The following is a 24,653-nucleotide window of genomic DNA, read 5'->3' as shown; positions in this document are numbered from 1 at the left end:
AGCTGAAGATGATCTCTTGTTCAGTTCCCCGTAAGGGTAATCAAATTCAAACTGTGAACAATCAATAGTCCTCTCGGGCTGGTACAATTGTCTTTCCACTTAGTCTCAGGAGAGGATGTAATACACCGTAGCTCTTGTTACCAAGACAATTTCATTAGCTGTTGATTATGCAATCAAGGACTGGAAGTGGGTTCTATTAAGGAATCCTCTAATGAAAGCTTTATCATACAGCTGCGCCATTCTTGTGCTTATTAAAATTCTAGTTTTTGAAAAAGTTTACACGACACAGGAAGACACATTAGTATTAAATAGTCCTAACAAGAGGTCATTTGAGGAACAGTTGGAAGATAAGCAGTACAAATAGATAAAACGCATCCAAGAGTGAAAGCTGTTGAAAGGTTGAAGGAGATAAAGCGGAAGAGTTTTTTACCATGCCATAACACTGACACTGAACCTGGCAATGTTGCTCTTCCACATCATTAAATTGCTTGGTGAGAAAAAGAGGTTGGGAGAGGGAAAGTGTTGGTCCACATAATCCTCAGGAGGGGGAGGGGGAACGGGGAGGGGAAGGGAGGGAAGGTGTGGGAAGGTGTGGGAAGGTGTGGGAAGGTGTGGGAAGGTGTGGGAAGGTGTGGGAAGGTGTGGGAAGGTGTGGGAAGGTGTGGGAAGGTGTGGGAAGGTGTGGGAAGGTGTGGGAAGGTGTGGGAAGGGAAGGTGTGGGAAGGTGTGGGAAGGGAAGGGAAGGGAAGGGAAGGGAAGGGAAGGGAAGGGAAGGGAAGGGAAGGGAAGGGAAGGGAAGGGAAGGGAAGGGAAGGGAAGGGAAGGGAAGGGAAGGGAAGGGAAGGGAAGGGAAGGGAAGGGAAGGGAAGGGAAGGGAAGGGAAGGGAAGGGAAGGGAAGGGAAGGGAAGGGAAGGGAAGGGAAGGGAAGGGAAGGGAAGGGAAGGGAAGGGAAGGGAAGGGAAGGACATGTCACATACAGAAACTTGCAATAATTAAGGTGGGCATGGTCATTAATATTTCCAACAGTTATTTACTCTTTTCTGCCTGGTCCATGAAGAAATCACCTTCAATCACCTTTCTGTGAGTCTGATCCAAACCTCCTGTCAGACAAGGCAGTAAAATCTTTTAAACCAATATTATGACTTTACTCTGCTAGTTAGCTCAGCCCCATGGAGCTGCTTGCTCATTTCCTCCCCAGTGGGAATGGGAGGAGAATCTGAAGGGCAAAAGTAAGAAAACTCACGGGTTGAGACAAAGACAGTCTAACGGGTAAAGGAGCAGCTCTGTGTATAAGCAAAAGAAAAAAGAATTCATGGCAGGTGCGCAGCAATCTCCCGAAAAGCAGGGGGCTGTCACCTTGACAGTCACTTGGGAAGATAAATGCCATTAACTCTGAACATCTCCTATTCCTCCTTCTTCCCTCAGCTTTTATGTGCTGAGCATGTGCCATATGGAGTGGAATATCCCTGTGGTCAGCTGGGATCAGCTGTCCCAGTTGCATCCCCTCCCAACTCCTTGTGCACCCCCAGCCTCCTCACTGGTGGGGTGGGCTGAGGAGCAGAAGAGGCCTTGACCCTTTAGTCACTGCTCAGCAGAGACTAAAACATCCCTGTGACATCACAAATCCACATCGCAGCTCCATCGCAGATTCTTCTTAGAAAATTAATTCTACTCTAGCCAAAGCCAGTAAAACCAACTACGCAGTCTTCTGTGCCCAGCTTGGTCTGTAAAAACGTATCTGTAAAAACATTTAATAATTTAAGAGAGAGCACTAGAGTCATAGCAAACTCATATGCTACAGAAACGGAGTGAGGATATATTAAAAAGCACCATGATGCTCCACTGGCTGAACTACAATTGCAGCTAACCACTATTAGCTCCTTGCTCACCATATTAAGCTTTCTCCTTTGGTCTCCACTCAGGAATTTAATCTGAGAACTACTGTCCATGTTGCTAATGTTTAAAAGTGGTATAAAACTATTAAGGGAAGGCTTATTCTTTCTTGTAACATGTTCAAGAATGTCAAACACGCTAGTGTACATCTGCTTACAAATTAATCAGGGTTCTGACATGTGTCGTGGGATCTGTACAAGCTGAATGGAAAGACTAGGTTCTTAAACCTTCCCCTCTAGTACTTCCACTGAATGATTTCATAAGTAGGTATTAAAAAAAAGAAAAATAATACAAGGCTGAATTTATTTGTGTTGACTCTGTTGTCAGGCAATTAGTGTCTCTGATGTTCCTTCTGTTGTCAAAACTCTGTCAGTTCTCAGGGACCTTTTTGTCAAAATATCAACAGAGAGGAGGTCTGAACTTGAAGCTGAGCTTAAAACCAATCAAAAAAGTCTAATGTCCATTCCATACCTTCTTTCTACATCAAAAAGCAGGAAAGAGGTCAGAGGCTGCAATCTATGCCTTCTTCATTAGCCACAAGATAGACTGGTTTATGTTTAATACGAAAACTAAGTCAGTTGAGTCAGGCTGAGCAAATCTTTCATGTTAAGAGTCACCACTTGTGCTAGCTGTGACTGTGCCAAAGAAAGCAAATTGTAATGAATAGGATTTCCAGAAAATTAGTCAGATAGGCATTATAATTATAAAAGGCTTTTGAATCATACAGAGCACTAAACTCATGTATCAAATACAGATATTTTATGTTGATAGAAAACCACCCTTTTTGATCACATAACCAAGCAGTTTTCCCACTGATTTCTATGACAGTCTGGAACAATCACCAGAGGACACACTGTTTAATCTGTTGTGTCATATAAACACACATTTCTCCTAAAGAGGTTTACACAGAGTGTTGATGTGTATTGCTGGCCAGATCTGAATACAATCCAAGGAAACGAGAATCTGTCCACTGACTTGAGTGAATGTGACTTCAAAGAAGGCAGACCCCTGCTGATTGACATTAAATTCCTTCTATTCCGTTCAATGCCAGCATAAAAAAAGCTTAACTCTCCTCTATAAAAGGATGTAATCTTGTCATAGTGAGTTTAATGTTGTAAGCCATTAATAAAAGTAATCTTAAATATTCTTACTTTGCTTCATGATATTAATCAGAGTTTTCCTGCATATTAGTCCTTTTGTAAAAGGAAATAATTAACTGTCCTGACCAAGTAGGAAGCAATACACTCAAGGTATGGGCATCCCATTGCTAAGAAAAGAGGAAAGGTAAAATCTAATTAAAATCAGCTGGTGGCTTTTATGGTTAGCAGTAACACTACCTTGGAGCAATTTTAAAATCATTGTTGCTTTGTTGCTAATGTAATGGCTTTTAAATCATACCTAGGAATTTGGGGAATATGTATAAAAAAATGGTCCTTGGGATTTCTTTTCCTCCCCCTAACTCTACTAGAAAAGAACCAATCTCAATGACCAAGAAACCTGTGCAATAAACAGGAACAGTGGTTTATCTACATGTCTTTTCATGAGCACTTCACTGATCGAAGGCAAAGGTGAACTATAAAGTGTAAGAGAAATAATGAAATATAAAACTAAAACACCACCAAGAAAATATTCTTAAAAATAGAGAGGCAAAAAAAATCCACACTGTGGCCCAGGAAATGATTTCCTAGTACTTACACATATGTCTTGATGCAGATCTCGTTCTGCAGTGATTAATTAACTTTTTCACTAATATATGCAAGCAGATTCAGCTTCCTAGGGGCATTCTAATTAATTAGTTTTTCACTCTGAATAATGTAGCTTTTCTAAACGGAAGCCTCCTGACTACATGTATTAATGGATTCTTTAAAATCTTTTGGCAGTTTTCTTATGTTCTACTTTGAATGTCACAACAGTGAAGTGCTAGCTACAAAAAACACTCCAGTAACTTTTTAGAAAGGCTTTGAGGCTAAAAAAATCAGCAGTATCTTTTATCTTTTGTTACTTGAAGTTTAAATAATGCTCTCCCTCCCTAGTCAGCAAATAGTACAAAGCCAAATCAAGCTCAAGTTTAAGTAAGAAAGAAAACAGCCAGATACAAATGAAATGCAGAGACACAGTGATCCAAAATAAACAAATCCTGACACACATCATTACTAAAGCACACACAGAGGCCGTTATAGCAACTAAAAGGGAATGGAAAACTAGAAGCCAACAGTATCAGTTTTCACTGCAATGTCCCCATCTGGGAGGGGGAGCTGAATATTTACTAACTTATTTATTTAGCTTCTACCTTACATTTATGCATTTATTTAGGTACTTTCAATTCCCTGTTAGAACTCCAGGCATTTGCATCACACAAAACAACCAGGTTTAACCTCCACTCCCAGATTAAGATGTTGCATGTTAATTACTGAGCTTCTGCAATGATAAATCCACTCCTTTTAGCTTTACTACCACAAAATTGCAGAAACTGTTCTTCATCTGGCAACACAAGGCCTTCCCAAACACTGAATCATCCACTTCTCCAGAATTCCAGTATCTCAAATATATGATGAAAACTAACAAAAGCCACACCTTTGCTCATACTGTACAACCAGTCCAGCAAATAACCTCCTGTGTACAATTCCACTTTCTTCCAAAGCACACTGTCCATCTTCCTTGTATTCAGCTGAATCAAACTTCAAGACTATAGACTTCCTAGCTTTATGTGCCTGATGAAGCCTGATTAACATCACTGAGGAACACAAAACACTTTACTGTACCAATGTCTTCGCAGCTGACATTTTTCTGGTGGCTTTTCATGGTTCGCCACTCTTAAATCTCAGTAATATCTGGCTGGGTGTAGGTTGGCTACACATCAGAAGAGCCCTGGTTTTAGGCAAAATGCCTCAAATGATACATAGGCAATGATCTCAAATGAGCCTTCAAAAGAAAACTATTGTGCTTCCTAAGTGCATTTCTGTCATCTGGATTTCCTATAGATTTTCTATTAAGATTTATGTATAGTACTTTTGCTTTGTGAACATCTCCAGCTGCTATTGAACTACAAATAACAAAGAGTACATGCAAAATCTTTTCCCTCACCATCAAATGTAAATGAAGGTAAACTTGACAATGGCAACTACTTGCCAGTAATCATGGAAAACAATCATAAACTGAAGGAATCCAAGCATAATATTTATTTATCCACCTGAATGTATCTACCACTTTTCAAGCTTGACCACAAGACTGCACTAGGTATTTCTATTTCTCAAACGAGCACAAAGGACTCTTCAGTGATTACATCTGCCCTAGAATGTTTATTTCTTTTATCTCCTAAACAATGATTTCTTCTATCTGTCTTCTGTGTTCTACTTTTCTGCAGATGCATTTTCACAATGCTGTTTTTGGTGGAGCCACATGACAGTCTCATAGATTGTTTTCTTCTTCCTTTTTGTTAATGTACCATTTTTACTCAGAGTTTACTGTATTCACAGAAGTTTCTTCAAATCAAAATGCCTCCAGAAAGCCACTGCTTTTGAATAATCATCTAGCTAATCTGATTCCATGAAATACTCAAGCACACTTCCTGAGATCAACTTGAGGTAAAGTGTGAATAGAGTATTTTGTGAGTGAAACTATATTTTAACATGTTTTGACATTTTAATCAAAAGAACCCAATTTCTCCTTGTGCATTTTCCAAGCTCAAATGATATATTCAAAGGAAGTGGAATTTCTGAGCCCATGTGCTTTCATAATTGTACAGTGAGAAAGTTTTGGGCTTTGACATCTAATGTTTTCAGAACCTAACAGAACAGCAAAGTAACTGTCATATTTTGAACTGTGACAGAAACTAAGGTACAGAATGATCTATAATTTATGAGTCACATCTGACAGTTGTTATTCAAAAGTCCAGTCTTTGCTAAATTAACAGCACAGGTATGTGAAGAAAAAACTTCTAAGTTACTAAAGGCATAATTCATTATAAGAGATAACTGCCAGACTTCACAACAAAACCAATGATCACAGTGCACTAACATATCTTTGTTACAAACCTAAGGGTTTTCATTTCCCATAGTACTTTCTACACTGGGATCCCCAAACTCCTTCAAATATCCCAAAATCTCTAGTATGAGGCGCTACTGATTTACATACATGTGAACTGGGGCACCAGCAGCTTGCCCAGAGCCTCTAAATCCTGACATTTACATACAGGACTACTTTTGCCCCTACCTCTAATATCCTACAGCGCATTACACTATAAACACATAGTCTTTGCAAACCTTTAAGGTGAATCCAAAATTTTAAGTTACAATTAATCAACAAATTTCTGGTAGCGTTGAAAATGATGCCACTTGTGATGTATAACACAGGCAGTCTGTGGCTAACTGGAGTGTCACACCCTTCCCTACACACGCCCCCACAGCCATTTTCATTTTGGTAGCTAACAAAGGGCTAGGAGCCTTACTCTCCAGAGCAAAATACACAAACTGTTTTCCTATTAGTTAAGTACTTTTTGCCCACAGCCTGCTTCCTACATGCAGTCTTATACATGTTGAATCCCATTCAGTGAGAAAAATGCGATTTTTTCCCAATAATTTGGTTATTACTAGGTAGTTAATACTTGCTCTTGAACTGCTAAGGTTGGGGGGAGTGAAAAAGTTGTTCCCTAAAAAAATCTACTGGACAAAGAAAGATGGAAGGAGAAAATAACCGCAGCACTCATCACTCATAACATACACAAAAGCCAGGCTGAATCTAGGAGAAAAGAATTATAATAAATATTACACAATAGGAAAGAGCAACGTTACCATGCTTTGAAAAATGTACCAGTAATGTAATCAGAATTTCCTTATGCTGTATATAACAATGCATGGCAGCTAACCAGTGCTTCTAAGTATATTACTATTTCCCTGGCCAGAAATCTGTGCTGATAAGAAATGGCATCCCCTCGCTCTATATTGTAAAATTCATTCATGCCCCCCACACTCCCCATTCCAAATAGAGGTATTTCAAAATGGCTCTGCCTTCTACTTTCCTATCTCAAAAAGAAAAACGTTATTTCAAAAAAAAATTTAAATGCTTGGAAGTACAAGGATTTTCTCTGTAAGAAGATTTTCCTTTTCCCTTGTTTGAAACATTAAGAAATGATGGTTTTCGAGCTGACATATCAATTATAATGGATTGATGGCTACACTACATTGCACTGCAGCAAATCAGGAAGCATTCATCTTGGAAAACAGAGAGTAACATAGACACACACACACACATTCCTCTCCCTCTTTTCAGCTTTGCTGCAAATTCTGTCCAAAAAGAAAAAAAAAAAAGAATGTAATTGACTCATTCACAGTGACAATTCAGCTCAAACCCTGCTAAACATTCATCTAAAACTGGACACATGCAGTTCTTCAGTAAGCTGGTTATAGAAAGAAAGCATGCAAGTTGTTTCTCACCTGTAATATGGTAGCTAACCTGCCGATTGACATCAGATGTGTCTTCATCCCAGGTGCTAAGAACAGCCACAACCTCCCCTGGGGGGTCACTCTCCTTCACTGACCCTCTGTACACCTCGTGCTCAAAGACGGGTGCATTGTCGTTTATATCTGTCACAGTAACTGAGACCAAGGTGGTTGAGGACAAGGACAAAGCTTCCCCCAGATCTGAGGCCACCACTGCAAAGGTGAAAGCAGAATCCTTCTCATGGTCCAGGTCCTTCAGCGTACTGATCCAGCCACTGTTGCTGTCAATGGTGAATGCTTCTGTGATCTTCTGCAGCTCTGATTCCACCGCAAGCGTGTACGTGACCTGCCCATTCGCACTGGAGTCTGCATCGACCGCTTTGACTTGCATCAGCTTTGTTCCTATGGGCATCCCTTCCATTATTACAGCATCATAGCTAGCTGCTTCAAACACAGGCTTGTTGTCATTTACATCCAACACCTTCACCTCCACATCCACAGTCAGCACAATATCTACTTTGTCTAACTGAATTGTGGCTGCCACTTTGAAGTGAAAAGCGGGATTTATTTCGTGGTCAAGTCTCTTATCCAGTTTTATGAGCCCTGTGTCTTTCTCTATGATGAAAACCTCGTCTTTGTTGTTTTCAGATAGCTCACCATTAACTGTGCTATATAAAGCACCCTGATTGGGCAAAACATGCAGAATGTCAATAGTACTGCCTATGAGAGTGTCTTCTGCCACGGTGAAAGAATACTGGGGTTGAGAAAAGGAAGGCAAAATGGTTTCTGGTGGTAAAACATGGATGTAGACAGGAATGAGTGAATGCTTTACAGGAATGCCACCATCAACTGCTTTGACAAAGAAGGACAGAACAGTGTTTTTCAGGTGGTTAAAGCTACCCTTGGTGACCATCCATCCATTATCTGGATCTATTTCAAGTAGATGAGCTACTGAAAAAGAGGCTTCGCTATACAGAGAATAGGTAATTCTGGAATTGGCTCCATCATCTGGATCTACTGCTTGTACTTGGGTCACCAAGTAACCTTTCCCAACGTCTGCTTTGACACTTGCTCTGTATTCGACCGTCATAAATTTGGGAGCATTGTCATTCTCATCCACTACTATCACTCTCACAGTGCAAAACGTAGTCCTGCCTCCTCCATCGAGGGCTCTCAAGAAGATATCGAAATCACTTTCCAGCAGGTTCTCACGGTCTAACCTCTCAGTTGTCAGGATCTGCCCATTTGCATCAATCAAAAATCGGTCCTTGGCAAAATCATTTACTATGGAGTAGCTGATCTGGCCATATACACCTGAATCCCCGTCTGTTGCCTTCACATGGATTACCTTTGTTCCAGGAGCAGCGTTTTCTCTAACCTCTGCAACATAAATGCTCTGTGAAAACACAGGGCTGTAGAGGTTGGCCCCAAGGATCTGTATGTGCACCTGAGCCGTGCTGGTGAACAGCCCGTCTGACACAGAGACGTTCAGGCTGTACATGGGCTCCATCCTCTGCTTGCGGTGGTTGGAAAGGGTGATAACACCACTCCTGCTGTCCATAATGAAACTGGTCCGATCATTTCCTGAGAGGATGCTGTACTCCAGTCTGTCAAAATCAGAGCTGTCGGCATCAGAAGCTTGGACACAAGTCACAAAATGACCCCGAGGTGCCAGTTCGCTCACATATGATTCATATATTAACTGGTTAAAAACTGGAGGATTGTCATTCATATCTGTTATTGAGATACTAACGAGAACCTCACTGCTCAGAGGTGGGAACCCATTATCAGTTGCTCTGACTTTCAAGCTGCACTGCTGTATGAGTTCATGATCCAGCATCCGGGCTGTTAAAATTAGGCCACTGCTGCTGTCTATATGGAAATAGTCAGTGCTGTTAAAGGTATCCTGGACTATCTGATACTGTACAATCTTGTTATTGTCAGAGTCAGCATCAGTAGCAACAACCTGCAGTACAGGAGTCCCAATCAAAGAAGCTTCGGACAGAGTAGCATTATAAGCAGACTGATCAAAAACTGGAGGATTGTCATTAACATCATTAACAATCAAGTCCACAGTTACCTCAGCACGAGCGCCAGTGAGAGCATCGCTGGCTCGCACCATCAGCTTGAAAAGGGAATTTATTTCATAGTCCAGTGGGCTGATGACACTCAGAACTCCAGTATCAAAGTCAATATTGAACTGGTTGTAGGGATCTCCATCAACAATGATATAAATGATACCCTGACCTTCTGGACTGGTTGCATTTATGCTTAAAATTGGCATGTGCATTTCTACATCTTCATTCACGGAAGCTGTATAGAAGGGCTTGTCAAACACAGGCATTGCTTTGTTAACAATAGTAATGGGGAGCTCTACAGACGCAGACAACGATGGGTTACCACCGTCTTTGGCAAGAATGACAACCAAATACTCTATGTTAGACAAATCAGAATTGAAGGCTTCTTTTAACGTGACGCTACCAGATCCTCTATCGATTTCAAAATGTCCATAGTCTTCCTTCAGCAGGTATGACACCTCGCCATTGTCACCCTTGTCTTTATCAATAGCTGTCACTCGATATATCAGGGTACCAGGTTCAGCATCAACCTGCACAGCAGCGTAGTATGGAAGCCCTACAAACACTGGGGCATTGTCATTTATGTCCTCAATGTAAACTCTCACCACGACTCGAGCGACACGGAGGTGATCTAGCTCACGGCTTGCTTCCACCACCAACTCGTACAGCTCCTGTTCCTCTCGGTCAAAGGGGATGCCAGTGGTCTGAATGACTCCCGAGGTGGATTTGATTTTAAATTTGTTTCCTGGGTTTAATATGCTGTATTTCAAAGGCTCATTGAGGCGGTTGCCAACAGCATTCACCACGGCGATCTTTGTGATATTAGTGCTGTTTTCTGAGATAGAAGTGGAATAAAAATTTTGTGTGAAATGGAGTCCACTATCCATAGCTTCTTTTACCATTATTGTCACCATAGCAGTGCTATAAAATTTCCCATCAGATACTCTTACTATTAGCATATAATGGTCTTTGGAGAGACTATTGTTTTTAATGGTGAGTACCCCTGTGGTTGAGTCAATTAAAAAATGGTCCATATTGCCTTCAATTATACTAAATGTTAGTTCTGGAGGAATCTCTGAATCAGGGTCTGAAGCTCTGACTTTGAGAACCTCAACACCAATATACGTGGGCAGGAGCAAGACTGTCTCAAATACGGCCTGGCTGAAGACTGGTGGGTTGTCATTGACATCAGTTACCTCAATGGTCACTTCAACTGGGCTCTCTGCTGTAAGCTGGGGATTCCCACTGTCTCTAACATGAACATGGAAATGGAAGTGGGCTATCGTTTCATGATCTAAATTTGCAATTGTTCTGATTGCACCCGTGCTGGAATCTACCGTGAAATACTTTTTTGCAGTTGATTCAACGATCTGGTAGACAAGCAAAGCGTTCTGGTTGCTGTCAGCATCGGTGGCACGTATCACGAGGGGACTGTTACTGGCACTCCGGACCACGCTGTTCACAGGAGCAGCTTCGCTTATGCTGCCCGAGTACTGAGAGAAGAGAAAAACCGGTGGGTTATCATTTTCATCAACAATCTGAATGTTCACAGTGGCATTTGATGCCATGCCTGCCATATTTGTTGCCTGTACGATGAGCTGATAGGAGGAAGCACGTTCATAATCAAGGGCCTTTTGACTGGTGATCACTCCAGAATATGGGTTTATGGTGAAGACTCCATCAACATTGCCATCTTTAACCTCATAAACTAATGTCGACTGACTGATTGCAGAGAGAGCAATGACAGAAGTACCAATATCCACATTTTCATTAACCTCTGCTTGGTATTCTTTTAGAGTGAACTTAGGGTGGGAGTTATCTGCCATCGTCACAGATATCCGCACAATTGCTGTTGCAGACAGTGCTGGAGAACCTTGATCAGACACTTTGACTGACAAAACAAACTGTCCCATTGTGGTTAAGTCTGGCTCCTTGAGTAGTGTAATGATGCCTAAAACTGGTTCAATCTTGAATGTGTTTCCCGTGTTTCCTAAAACAAAAATATTGGAATGAGATTAGAAATGAAATATGACTCATGTGATGATAACTTAAACCAGGAGCAACAAGCTGCATTTTTAAAGGCAGTTACTTAAAAAAACCCAAAAAAACCCCCAAAAATACGAATGTAAAAGTATTCTAAAGGCCCTTCCAGCCTTTCTTTCTGCTAATTAGAGAGCTCAGTAGATGGTATAGGTATTCAAAGCATCAGAATCTCAGGTGTTGCTGCCTCTATCTTGATTCTCAGAACCAGCATCTGACCGAGAACTGCATGTACGTTACTCCTACTGAAGTAAGAAAAAGCATCCCTGAATTACAGAAATCAGTCAAATACATGTACACCTAAGGCTAAGAAATGAGATCAGAGGCTAACAAGCCAATTACATGACTAATGGATAACAACTCAGGCTCCTAATTGAATGGGATATTAAGAAACCATGCAGGAGATTACAGTAGTTCAAGACTCAAAGAACTGAATATAAAAAGGTTAAAGTGGCATTTAGAAAAAATAAAACAGAGCAAATAGCATAGAAAAGAGATTCAAGTGTCTTGTGGCACAAAGGTTTATCATATCATCTCTGAGGAGGATGAATCCACATGAATGAGATTTAGCAGAAAATGTCATGAAATGCCTGTTACAACATGAAAGCACGGATATCATCGACTGCATAAAGGTGAAAACAGCAAGTTTGGATCAGAGAACTTTTTGAGGGCCTTTATTTCTTTCTGGTGTTTTTGCCAATCTCTTCTTCAGCAAGACAGATTCAAAATTTTCTGTATGTATTCTTATCCTGTAATTAGAGACCACCTTTAATTGGCAATCCTTATTTTGCTGTTTTACTGAGTGCTTGCTTGAAGTATAGGATGCTGGATATATATATGGTATATATAAGCATACAGACTCCTTTTTTGAATTTGATTCTAAATGTAAACAGCATATACTGAGTTACAGCAATTTCAATCACTATACCACCTTCCCTCTATTGTAATTCACATCTTAAAATCTAGAACTGTTTCAAATCTACAGTTAAGCATCCATCCAAGCCTGGGAGAGAAATATATCTCAGGTGGTACACAAGAGGGGTTTTTTTAATAGTGATTGTTACAGGTGCTGTGAAGAAAGCAATAAATGTGTAAGTTGTAGCTGGAACACCAAATACATAGAATTCTAAATGAAATGAGGTAATGTGAACTATTTTAAAGAGATGATTCACTATCTGTAGTATATTCTGGAGGCTAATTTAAGCTACATAATATTCTATGTAGTTCAATACTGGTAGTGGCTTTCTATTTATAGCCTTCCTTTCAGATCAGTACAGTTTACTCCACTAGCTAAACCAAAAAATGTGCTATTACCCAGGAGGTGAGAGTCTTCCAGAGCTACAAATTCTCATAAAAATCATGGTATCTGTCACATTTACAGACACTACAAATGTTGTTGATGTTATTTTGTCACCGCTTGCTAATACAAATAATTTTGAGTCACTGACTGCCTCCTGCAAGATCAGAGCAAGAAGGTTCTTCTCCTTCAGGAATTTCTTAAGAAATTACACAATACTACTTTCTTTACAAATTGCTCTCTTCAGAGCAATCTAAGATGAGGTGAGTAATTCCCCTGGATCAAAGGGCTGTGTACAATCTGAATTCTGCAGTTAAAATCAATATCCTCAACTGCACATTTTATGGATCATAGAAACCACAGCAGCAGAATACTGAATTTTGATGCATCTGAGAATGGGACATCTGTGGATAATGAAACTGGAGGAGTGTGAGCCTTACAGTAAATGGAAGTTTGAGGCCTGACATTGCAGAGAGAGCTCATGATGAAACAGGCTGTAATGAAAAAGAGAGTCTCTAGAAATCACCTAATAGCTAAAGCATCTTTTCTAATCATAATATTTTTGTGTCTGCATCATGTATGAGTCTATTATCAGTGTAATGGGAACTATACTCCTTATATGTCAGGATGCTCTTCACATTGTGGTGGCACCTCTAGACAATTTGGAACCCATAATAGTAAAAAGGTGTCTAGAAAAAGCTGGGAATAGTCTTGAAAAGCATTGCCCAGGAACCTGATCTAGTCTGCCCAGAATTTGTTCCATAAGGCACAGTGCTGTCCTGTCTGGGCACATGTAAGATTGCCCCTAATTTAAGGTAAAGGCCACTGGAGAATACTGAGAAGTAACTGCTAAGACCAAACACAGTGCATAAAGGAAATATTTGGTTTGGAGTGCTAACATCTTCCTCATTCTAAATTCATCACTTTCAGCTGCAAAAGACTTCACCTTCTGGTTTGCTGAAGGTAATCTCCTTCCACAGAGCATACAAGATAATGACAGAAAAAATGTTCCTTGGGTATTCTCTAAACTTCAGGTTATATCACCTTAATTTAAGGTGTGAGCTTGAATCATATGAACCCAAATCATATGAACCTATGAGATGGTGTAGATATTCTTGTTTCATTAGTTATTTGTCATTTAGACTGTTCCTAATTGACATAAGCTGCCCTAGCTAGTAACAAGTCTTTATAATAATATAGGGATAAATAATGATCCAGGAGGATCAGAGCCTACTACTGGGAAAGGCTTGTGATCTGCTTAATATGGGTACAATCAGAAGTACCTGTGACTTCTTTTTATGGCAATATAACTTTCAAGTTTTGCTAGTATTGCAGTGGAAAGATTCCTATTATGAATAAAACCCTCTGAGCAGAAATGAAACATCACAAAATTCAAAGGTTACACATTTCTAATTCTTTCTGTCTTTTTCCAGGCACCTCTCTCTTATATATATGTCCGTCAATGTTTTATCTCAAAGGTAGTTCTTAACTTCAGATTCATGTGACCCAAAGAAACTTACATTTACTTGTATGTGTGTCAGAGATAATGCTAATGTTTTACAACTGTGCTGCTGCACCAGTAGAAGAATGTTTTTGCTGGTGCAGATTATGTGCTGAATGTAAATATCCAGTTTAACAGCAAAAGCAGTTTTCATCTGGTATCATCATGCTCTCTCTCAGTTTCAAGAGACCTTGTGCCATTAAAATGCTGTTGCAGAAGTTTTAGCACAGCCCTGTTCTTAGTCTCTGTGCTCCTCTGGTCTGAATACTGGCAAAGATATCAGGACATACCAGCTGTTGTGGCATTTTTTTATGGAGGATACGCTGTACACTAGTCTAAAATCAGAACTCTGAAAACAAGTCACTGGCTGCAGTTTTGAGTAATATCTTCTGTGATGGCTTTGACCCAATGACTAAAGAGGTAGCAGGCTCTGTAGCCATCTGGTGAAAATGAATCAGTCACAGAGTAACAGAATGGCTGGACTGGAAAGGGACCACTGGAGAGCATCTGGTCCAACCTTCCTGCTAAAGCAGGTTCACCTACAGCAGGTTGCACAGGATCCTGTGGGGTTCTGAATGTCTCCAGAGAAGGAGACTCCATAACCCCTCTTGGGTAATCTGTTCCAGAATGAGTTTGTTCTGACAGGTTTTGGGTATAGAATTTTCAAAATAAAATTTAAAAAAATCCAACAAAACAACGACAAGGTGTCTCCTTTGCCCATCTGTATAAGAGAAAGTAGATCAAAGGAGCTGAATTGTGTGTCAAGACAGATCATCATCACATCACTGTTCTCTATCTGGCATGATCCATGATAACTCATTTTTGGCCTCTGTCCTAACCTGCTTCAATAGTATAGATAAGCTCTGCATTTTCTCCTTTGTCTTTGTCCAGAGCCGTGACCTGCAACACTGCTGATCCAACTGCTGCTGATTCAAACACAGAGGCTTCATACAATGGGCTGGTGAAGTAGGGACTGTGGTCATTGGAGTCCTCCACATTTATGATGACTCTGGCCAGGTTCCTTCTGTAAGGGAATTCTTGATCTCGGACCTATAGAACAAGTGCATAACACACAATTTGACAGTTATCTAGTAAAACTTCACAAATATTACTCATCTGAGTGTGAATACTACTTTCATTTCTATTTAACATAAAGTAGTAAAAAATCCATTTTTCCCAAAGAACTGTCTGAAATATGCTCACACATGGGATGGCAGATACTAAATAAAAGAAACATGAAAGAGCTTAGTGACTTTTTTTTTTTTCACTTGTGAAAAAATGCATTGCAACTAACCATCATGACATGAATTTTTGAAGTGGTAATCACATGAGATCCTAAATTTGGCTTGAGGTTTGCAAGAAATTAATTTTTTTTTAATACTTGCTGAATAGTTATCCTTTATCTTGCCATTGCCTTCTTTACAGCATATAGGCATGTCAGCCTAGTGCCTGTAGCTGCCTAAGGGCTACTTTGTGATTATATACATAGATGATCACACCAACAGTAAGCAGAGCAGGAATCACTTTATAAAGTGCTGGTAACTGCCAAGAGAGGTGTAAGTTACCACACCTGTTTCAACCCCATCCAAAATACCTCAGCACTGCTTCACTGATAATCCTGCCATGACCATCTCCTGTTCTTCTTAAACAGGAAAGGAAAAGGCCTGCTGTATCAGGTGGAGATCAAAACCAAGGACCAGGGAATGACCTCTCTTAACCATGTGTTTCTGTGATTCAGTTTATAGCTATTTCTTAGTCTGCTTGCCAAAGGACTTGCAACATTTTACTCTGTGAGCAGAGACCACACTCAGCTGCTCCTTGATGAATTTCACTACAGCTTTTTGCTTCCTAGGGTGGCCTTCCAAAGCTGCCCCTGTACCTAACACACCATGAGTAGTTCCTTAGAAGGCCTCTGCTGCAGAAGTCTTAAGTAGTTAAAGAAAATAGTGGACTACAATGTTTAAATTAACACATTTCTTTATTATTACTTTTTTTATTAAAAAAAAAAGTCCATGATATACAATCTCCACTTGAAAACAGACAGATTTATGTTCTGTAGTCTAGGCACACCAAGCAAAATTTGGTAATTAACTTTTTTCTGCATACCCAAAGATTTGGAAATGCAGATAAAAGAAAGCAATTTTGTATATCAACAGTTTATGTACTGAAATAAGTCTATAAAAGTAAGCTATAAATGAGGCTTGTATTTAGAAAGGCTGTAGCATTCTCCATGACAAAAAAGCAGTTATCTCCCTGTGAATAACTTCTCAAATAACTTTCAGCCTCACTTCAGAAACTCTGAAAATCACCTTGAAGGAGAGGACCAGATGCCAAGAGATTAAATAATTTCCTGCTTGCTCTCCCCTTGAGATATAGAATCATATCACATTCCATACAATGAATTCACAATAAAGCTTCCCAAAAAGCCGAAATAAAAACTGTGAAATAAATGCACAGCAGGACAGGCAAGATTAAATTAGTGGCTATTTATTGCACTGAGTCCTTTGCTCAGTGAAGTGAAGACTACTCTATGTGTGTACCTGAAGCAGCCAGGACTGTGGCCAGAACCAAGGGAATACTGCACTCTTACCATGACATGAAGGATGTGCTTATCTTGAGCTTCATGGTCTAATCTCTCGGCTGTATAGAGAACCCCGGTGTTGGGATCGATTCGGAATTTTCTCATGCTGACTGTATCGATGCTGCTGTGAATAGTGTAGCTCAGCTTATGCTTTTCATCTCTGTCTATAGCTTCAATTTGCAGAATTTCAGTTTCAGGGAGGATGTCCTCTGAAATGGTGGCATCGTAACTTGGCTGAGAGAATTCTGGGCCATTATCATTGTTATCCAACACTTTGATAAGAACCTACAGTTAGTAAAAAAAAAAAAAAGAAATTCAAAGTTATTGATGTCTAGTCAGACTCCTGAATAAGCACCTGGAGAAATGCAATTTACTTTGTATGTCTGAAGATGTTATGCTGCTGCATGGTGGGACTGAGAAACTTTATTTAATATTAAATGCTTACTTTTCAGTTCAAAAGAAATAGAAAGGATTTGACTTTGGAAGTAAAATGTTCCTAACTGTAAGACCTACTCAGAGCCCAATAAAGAAGCCCATGTTTTCAGTATCTATAGACTGGAAAATATTTCTACAACGGTCATAAGGAAAGATTTTGTCCTTCCTTGTAACTGCCTTGGTTACAAGAGACTTCTAGAACTGTTATGTAACTTCCTTTCCCCTTCACTATGAACAAGGCTGTAAAACAAATCTTTTTCATGTTGCTTAAATCTGCTTTTTATACAATGAAGATTCAGCTGAATCCTGTGTTTTCTGCCCAGTATATTACATTGGGGCTTACTGGCAACGTCAAATTGTGACAGCAGTGAGACTTCAAGTTGCTGTGACACCTCAGATTGCTCTTACACCACTTGAGGTGGGCACAGGAGATACAACCTCACTACCACACCAGCACACCCTACACAATCAATACATACCACCAAGGACAGCTGACCTCAGGGCACTGGTGACACAGAAGGATTTTTTTTGTTGTTTACATCCTTGCTCTTCCTTTGCCAGTGATGGCTGTCTTCATTGCCAACTAATTCACTTTCCCCTCCAACATCTATTTGTCTCCTTTCTGTTGCAGTTTATGAACAGTAGAACATTAAAAGTGTGAATGGATGTTGTGCTCTTTGCCTCAAATCTGCCTTTAAAACTTCAGTATTGATCTTTAAGGAAACTTGGAGAGGGGGAGAACAGGCCAGAGTGCTGCTCTTGCTGCCTATTACACCCATTTCAATATATCAGAAACTGACTCTGATAAACAGTAAGAATCATAATTTTCCACGCTTTGCCTTTCACAAGTTACATTATGCATGTGTCCCTCTGATGAAATTTTGTGGGTTTTGCCATTGGAGAAGTCTCTCCCTGGGGAAAATGTGCTTTCCAGACTTTGCATGCCATAGACTGCTGTGGGCAGTGTGGCAGCAAAACCCTTGACAAAACTGTGTTAATACTGAAAGCTGAACTCTGAAGAGTTGACTCTTTCTCAGTGCAAGAAACAAAATGTATCTTTTCTAGAATATGTGCCTGTGAAAGCACACATCTAATTTTACAGTAAGTAAAAGGGAACAATATTTTTATTTAAAGGCTTTGAAGTAAGAAACAGTCCAATTAATGACTTGGGAAAGGTCACGCACAGGACTCTTTGGTCAGACTAGGAGACCTGACCCATCACTCATGATATTTTCTTTGTTGCTTTGTTACTTGGCTCTTTTTTAAGCAAGTATTTTATTGTTTTGCTTGATCAAGCCCTGTTCACCCACACTTTCTTAACAGAAGAAAAATACAGCTATACTTTTACTGCAATACTGCACAAACAGATGTTGGCCTCAGAGAGAAATGAAACTTTAGATTTCCATGATATGTGGAAGGGTTTGCAGAATACATTACCAGAAGGAACATGAGCAGTTTTAAGAAGCAGTTGTAATGAACTAGCCTGGGAACTGTTCAAAAGACAGCTGAAATAAAATGCTCTCTAAGTTAAATGGCATAGGACTTACATTCCATACAATTTCATTTTCACCAGATTATGGCACGCCAGAGTGAAGCAGGGTGAAGCCTATATTAGGTTATGCTTCAGTCTTGGACAGATAGCAATAAAATTGGAGGGAAATACACATTGCTAGGCCTATAGTAATGATGAAGAGTTACTCAGCTTTTTATACTTTTATTGTTTTTATAATATATCAAAGCATGTTTCTGATCTGACCGAGGAAAAAAACTCACCCAAATCTATGTCTTAAAGATATGTGAAGAAACTAGCTGTAACATATGAAAGAAAGCTCAAGAAGATTAAAGACTTGAACTGTAATCTAATGGGACACAGAACCAGTGCTGAACCACTTTTTTTTTAGTGTAAGGAAGAGACAGAGAAGCAATAGGAGTTGGAGATAATCAGTGTTTAACACTTAGATGATATTTTCTTGAGCAGTTTTGATACTCTCAGTCCTCAACAGGTACTACCATAACATGACCGGATTACTTTACTGCTGCACTGTTAACACAGATAATTTATTTTTCTTTTCATTCATGACCAAAACCTTTGTCATGTATTCTTTTAGACAGTCCAACAGAGAAGCAAAAACTTTTCAAATGGATTGAAAATACCAAGAGTGTTTGATTCTGCTGATGCTAGTACAGCACAACCTTACTTGAACAAGTAAGCTTCCATGTGAGGGACAGGCTTGTATCTCTGAATTTATTTTTAAAATTGGTGTGTGCAAGCTGAAGCTGTTCTGGAAGACAAAAAAGTAAAAGTACAGAAGCACACCAATGTTTCTTAAAAGTACAAGTACTGCTAGAGAAGTCACATGCTATTTGGTTTGCATGGTATATAATCACCCCAGAGTAGTGATGCACTTCCTGCAATATCGAGTGCATTTTGGGATCACTGGTAAACTGAGAAAGCAGAAGAGGGCATAAAGGTTTATCCATCCCAAGGCTTGCACTATGACTGTCCAAGCCATGACTCCATGACTTTTGCCTTCACTAGACTGCACAAACTGAACAAGGTGGGACTGGATCAGCATCAGAGACCAAGGGCAACCCATGAGACTGTGGAAATTACAGCATGGATTCACAGAGCAGAATTTCTTCCCACTGAAAAAAGTGTAAGTTATTGCCCTGACTCACATATGGACATGATCGGGCTTGGGGAGTGAGAGGCATGGAGGGGGGAAATGTAAAAAAAAATTGAGGCTCTCATTCACTGTGATCATCAAACTTACAGGGAGCTATGCACTCAAAATTGCTTTGATCACTGCCAAAACCCCCCTTATTTTTCCTTCTTTTTCTTTTTTTTCTTTCACTTCACATCTACTGTAAGACTGATCAAGGGCCTGTTTAAGTGGCAGGCATCTTCCTCCCTAGAGATGCCAGTATTTTAAGGATTTGTCAAGTGATCCACATTGAAATACACATTATTTATTACATACTTTGCACTTCAACAGCTACTTCCATCTGGAGATGGAAGGCAGTGGGTTGGAGATGCTAATGAATAAAAAAGTCATTATTGATTCACAATTTCTTCTATTTAAGCAGTTAAGAGTATTTCTAATTTTTGTCAGCTGTCCCTCAAAATCCCCGAGAGTCAAATGTAATTTTAACACTTCTCTCCTTTAATAGAGGGGGGTGTATTTTCCTTGCAACAAAAGAATGTTATGTTATATATAGGAACACTGATTATACGGAGCTCTGTTAAACCTATAAATGGAAATCTTTAATGTTCCTAAAAATTGAGCTGTCTTGGGAGTTATTTGAAACAAAACCAGGTAAAAGACAATGGAATTTTAGTCTCATTTTAAACAGGTATTATTCCCTTAGTTCTTACAACACTTCTGAGGAGCAAGAGACTATTATCCCCATATTTTGCCCAGGAAAACAATGCTTTGCAGTAAGGTTAGCAAAATCACAGGAAGTGCAGTGGTAAAGCTGGATAAGGTGCTCATTTTTGAGCCACACCCCTTTTATTAGGTCACCATAAAATGCCATCCTTCCTATGCAGACTTCCTGCTCCAGTAGGAGAACGCCTATTAAGACGTTACTTAACAAGAAAGAAAGGAAAATGTGACACTGACATGAACACTAGGCTCATGGTACATCTCATCCTACTAACTTACATGAAGCTGAGTAAACGGAGTGCCACTAGATTGTTAGTATGAGGAAAGTTTCTCAAATTCATTTAACAGCTGCCAACTTTAAGTATAAAATCTTGGTACTATTGGCAAATTTCCCATTGACTTCAAAAGGGCCGGCAAAAGGGTCCTTGAAGTCTTATGCTTTAGCCAGCTGGTAGCACATCTTTCACCTCAAATCAAGTGTTATACTCCTGAAGTGACTCAAAGACTCCCAGTGTGTGTGTAATTTAATATTTTCTACATATTTATTCCCAAATGGAAGATATGGCAAAAATGAGCTGTGTGGCACAAGTATCCCTTATTACTGCGTAGATGCCTGTTAAGCTGTGACAATACCCATTTGTGTAGAATCAAAGCCAGGCTTTAAAAGTTTCCCAACACATCTCCAAAAGGTGACAAATGGAAATGTTTACTATTTGTTGGCTGCTAAGTGGGGATTCCTCTTTGCTGACGACTGTTCAAGATTACTGACTGAACCACTTTTCACTGACAAACATTAGCTGCAAGTCTTTTTTTCCATGCCCACAAAGCCAACATGCAGCAAACCAGTCTCTGCCTGGTTCTCCTTGAAAGCCTGTATCTTTTCCAGGTCATTGTGGGCTTCAGAAAGGCAGGCTTGCCTCCTTCTGCATCCATTGTGTGGAGCCTAATTTATAGTCTGAACAAGCGCTTCACTCTAAAAGATTTGCTTCTGCCTGCTCACTTCCTATTTCCCACAGTTAAAGCAAGTTTCAAATAAAGGAATCACGGGCCTCTAAGATTACAAATTAGGCAAAGTAACACTCAGAGCATTAGCAAAGACTTTGTAGTCAAAATGGTAAGTGAAAGGCCCAGAGAAATACAATCAAATCAAAGCAGGACAAAACCCAATGCAGGAAGTCTCTCCAAAGCTGTTTTTAATGCTGCCCATAACAAATATCTTTGGTTTAGGCACAGACATATTTGAGTGAAAACTGGGTAAATGCCAGCAGCTGCTTTACAGACATTTGAAGCTGGAAGAATCTTGGCTAATTGCTTGGTCTGGGCACCATGTTGTAGTACAACCTATTAAGTGCCTGAATTATTTAAACTCAGGTTGCATTTCTGTGCAGGTTTTGAAACCTATTTTGATTTAATACTGCTTTCAACAGTGTTGCCACATTGCATTATTTTCTGCTTCCTGACAAGTTTTTCTTTCCTCCAAACCCCAAATTTAACATAAAAATTCAGTTTCCCTACCAATCTCAGTGGCCAGTTATTTATACTTTACTGTGTTGTGTTATTTTAAAATTGAAAAAAAAAATCTTTGCTTCAAAGGCAAGGCAGTTTTGAGATTACTGGATGTGATAGAAAAAAATTCAAGGATTGGATTGTTACAGTTTGGAGGAAATGTTCAACAGAGAAAATGCAAAAAATTTAATTGAATCCCGTGTCTCTTTTTCTGCCCTAGAGGAACTGACAGCCCAGAACTGCTTCTGGCAGGCTCCGCCAGAAGTCTTATGTAATAGATAGTGTCTTATCTAGATAATGTCTTATCTACATTTTGGCCATGGTCCTCTAAGAAGAGCTTTTCACCATTCAAGAGAACCACCCTCACTCAGGGTGACTGATCAGCTCCTCTTAAGAAAATGTTGTAAAGAAAAGGTGATCTCTGAAAGGTGAGACAGAAACTCAGAGATAAAAGTCAATCCTCAGCATATCAATAAATTAAATTCCAAAACTTTCTGCAAGGAGAGACAGAAAGGGGCAATGAGCAGTATGTTCTGTCTGCTCTTCCAGTCTGGTTGGCTCCAGCAGAAGGTATTGTAAACAAGCATGCATTGATCTTGAAAAACTTTCCACAGGAACTGCACTACACCCTGTGAGTGACTACTCCACTGGGAAACAGGTGGTTTTGCAATAAGTGAAACTGAGGTGCTTTTTGACTCCTAGCTTGGAAGGAACAGCTTCATGCTCTAATATACCTTTTCTGTAGCAGTCATGATGATGAGAAAGAAGGAGAAAGTAGAAAAATAAGAAGTAAACCCATCTTTTTCACATAGAACATCACTCCAGAGGTTGTTCTTAGAAAAAATATAATTATCTGCTATGACAATATTCTCAATAAAACTGAAACATTATAACAACTTAAATGATAGTTCAATGATCCTCCCCTGCTTCTGTGCGTATTTCAGCAAAACTCAATAGTATGCACTACAAAGTAAATAACGTCATTCTATTCCTCTGTTGCGCCTGTATGCAAAAGATCACAGTTGTTCAGCAAAAAAAGGGGTTTGGGATAAACCTGACTCATGACCAGGAGAATTTCTAATATTTCAGAGTCAAAATTGTGGCAGGAGCAGGCATTTAGATGCCATTAAAATGATTCCTTGTGGAGAGAGACCTCTCTCTGCTCAAGCAAGGGCACAAGATCCTTTTGCAGCCCGAAGGGAGGTGATGGCCATGGCAGGGAGCAGAGTCACTGCACAGAGCTGCTGTCCTGGCTCTCTCTCCAGCACACGGGATACAGAAGCCCCAATCCCTCTGCAAGGCCAACAGCTTGCCTGGCAGCTGCAGGAGTTGTGTTTCGTGGGAATTTAGAGCAAACGTATGCCTTCAGCCTTTAATAAATAACCTTGTGGCCTCAAGCAATGATGGATAAAAGAAAGGGAAAAAGCAAAAGCCCTCCCTGGCTAAGTCAGGAGACTTAGCCATTCTAGAAGTTAATCACCATGACTGAAGTTTTATACCCACACTTCAAATATATAAATCAAAAAAATCAACATTTCTTCGTATTTTTCCTTCTCCATCCCAGCTGCTGCCTGGATGGTTCAGGCTTAGATGGATGGGCAGCATGGTGAGGGGCAGTGACTCAACAAATCCTATCACTTTGGTTCTCACTTTGGAGACTGTATTTCTTTTGGAAACCTTGATCACGCCCCAAACAAGTAGGCTTTTGTTTACAGAGGAAGTTTTTCAATTTTTTTTTGTTAATATTCCTTATGTCCTTTTTGCCTCTTTTCACAACAGTAAACCATTATTACAACAGATGTAACTTTTAGATCAAAACTATTTCCTTCCTCTCATGATACAGTAATGAACCATGTGCACAGCAAGGCATGAAGGAAGTGAACGGCTCATCGGAGTTTAAGGCATGCAGGAACATTGCTGAAGAAACTTCACCAAGTCCATGCCAGAGATCATGTTACCCAAACAAAAATCTTTGGCATTTTTATGCTGTATTTTACCACCTCCAACTGTATAATAGAAAAAAGGCCAGCAACAGATAAAGGAAAACAGCTGGGGTAGAACAAAAAGCAAGAGTGTTCCCTTGCACATGGTGATCATCAGCTGTTTCATAATAAACCATCATACTTTGATGGGGGCCTTAAATTATTTTATTGTTATTCAAGGGGATGTAGTTATAAAATTGGTTTCTATCTGCTTTGTCTTCTACCATAGCTTCCTGCAGCTACAGTTAAAAATGCAGGTGGTACTGTGTACATAGTACAAAATAGTTAAAATGTTGTTTTGTCAAAACTCAGAATAAGGCCACTGAGAGCTATCAGCAAATGATCTATTCTATGACACTCTTTAATTAAACCTATCAGTTTTACAGTTTTTTACATTTTTCTAAAAGGAAATTAAGATGAGGATGGTAACCAAAGGCTCCAAAGTATAGCAAAAAATACAGTAGGAAAGTTTTGCGAAATGGAGCAATAAACAGGAAGGCCATAATTCTGGCAGT

At 39.7% G+C, this 24,653-nt stretch overlaps 1 protein-coding gene across 1 annotated transcript in view; it reads right to left on the bottom strand.

The window, feature by feature from the left end:
* Window positions 1-24,653, bottom strand: part of FAT3 (FAT atypical cadherin 3) — a 401,226-nt gene that overhangs the window by 70,212 nt on the left and 306,361 nt on the right. The window contains exons 8-10 of the mRNA XM_063394467.1: window positions 16,839-17,114; window positions 15,088-15,298; window positions 7,327-11,400 (exon numbers count right to left, since the gene is read on the bottom strand). Coding sequence (XP_063250537.1) covers window positions 7,327-11,400; window positions 15,088-15,298; window positions 16,839-17,114 — 4,561 coding nt within the window. The remainder of the gene's footprint in view (window positions 1-7,326; window positions 11,401-15,087; window positions 15,299-16,838; window positions 17,115-24,653) is intronic.

This window comes from Prinia subflava, chromosome 3, assembly GCF_021018805.1.
Source record: "Prinia subflava isolate CZ2003 ecotype Zambia chromosome 3, Cam_Psub_1.2, whole genome shotgun sequence".
NCBI classification, from domain to species: Eukaryota; Metazoa; Chordata; class Aves; order Passeriformes; family Cisticolidae; genus Prinia; species Prinia subflava.
This window is presented reverse-complemented; position numbering and strand designations above follow the sequence as displayed.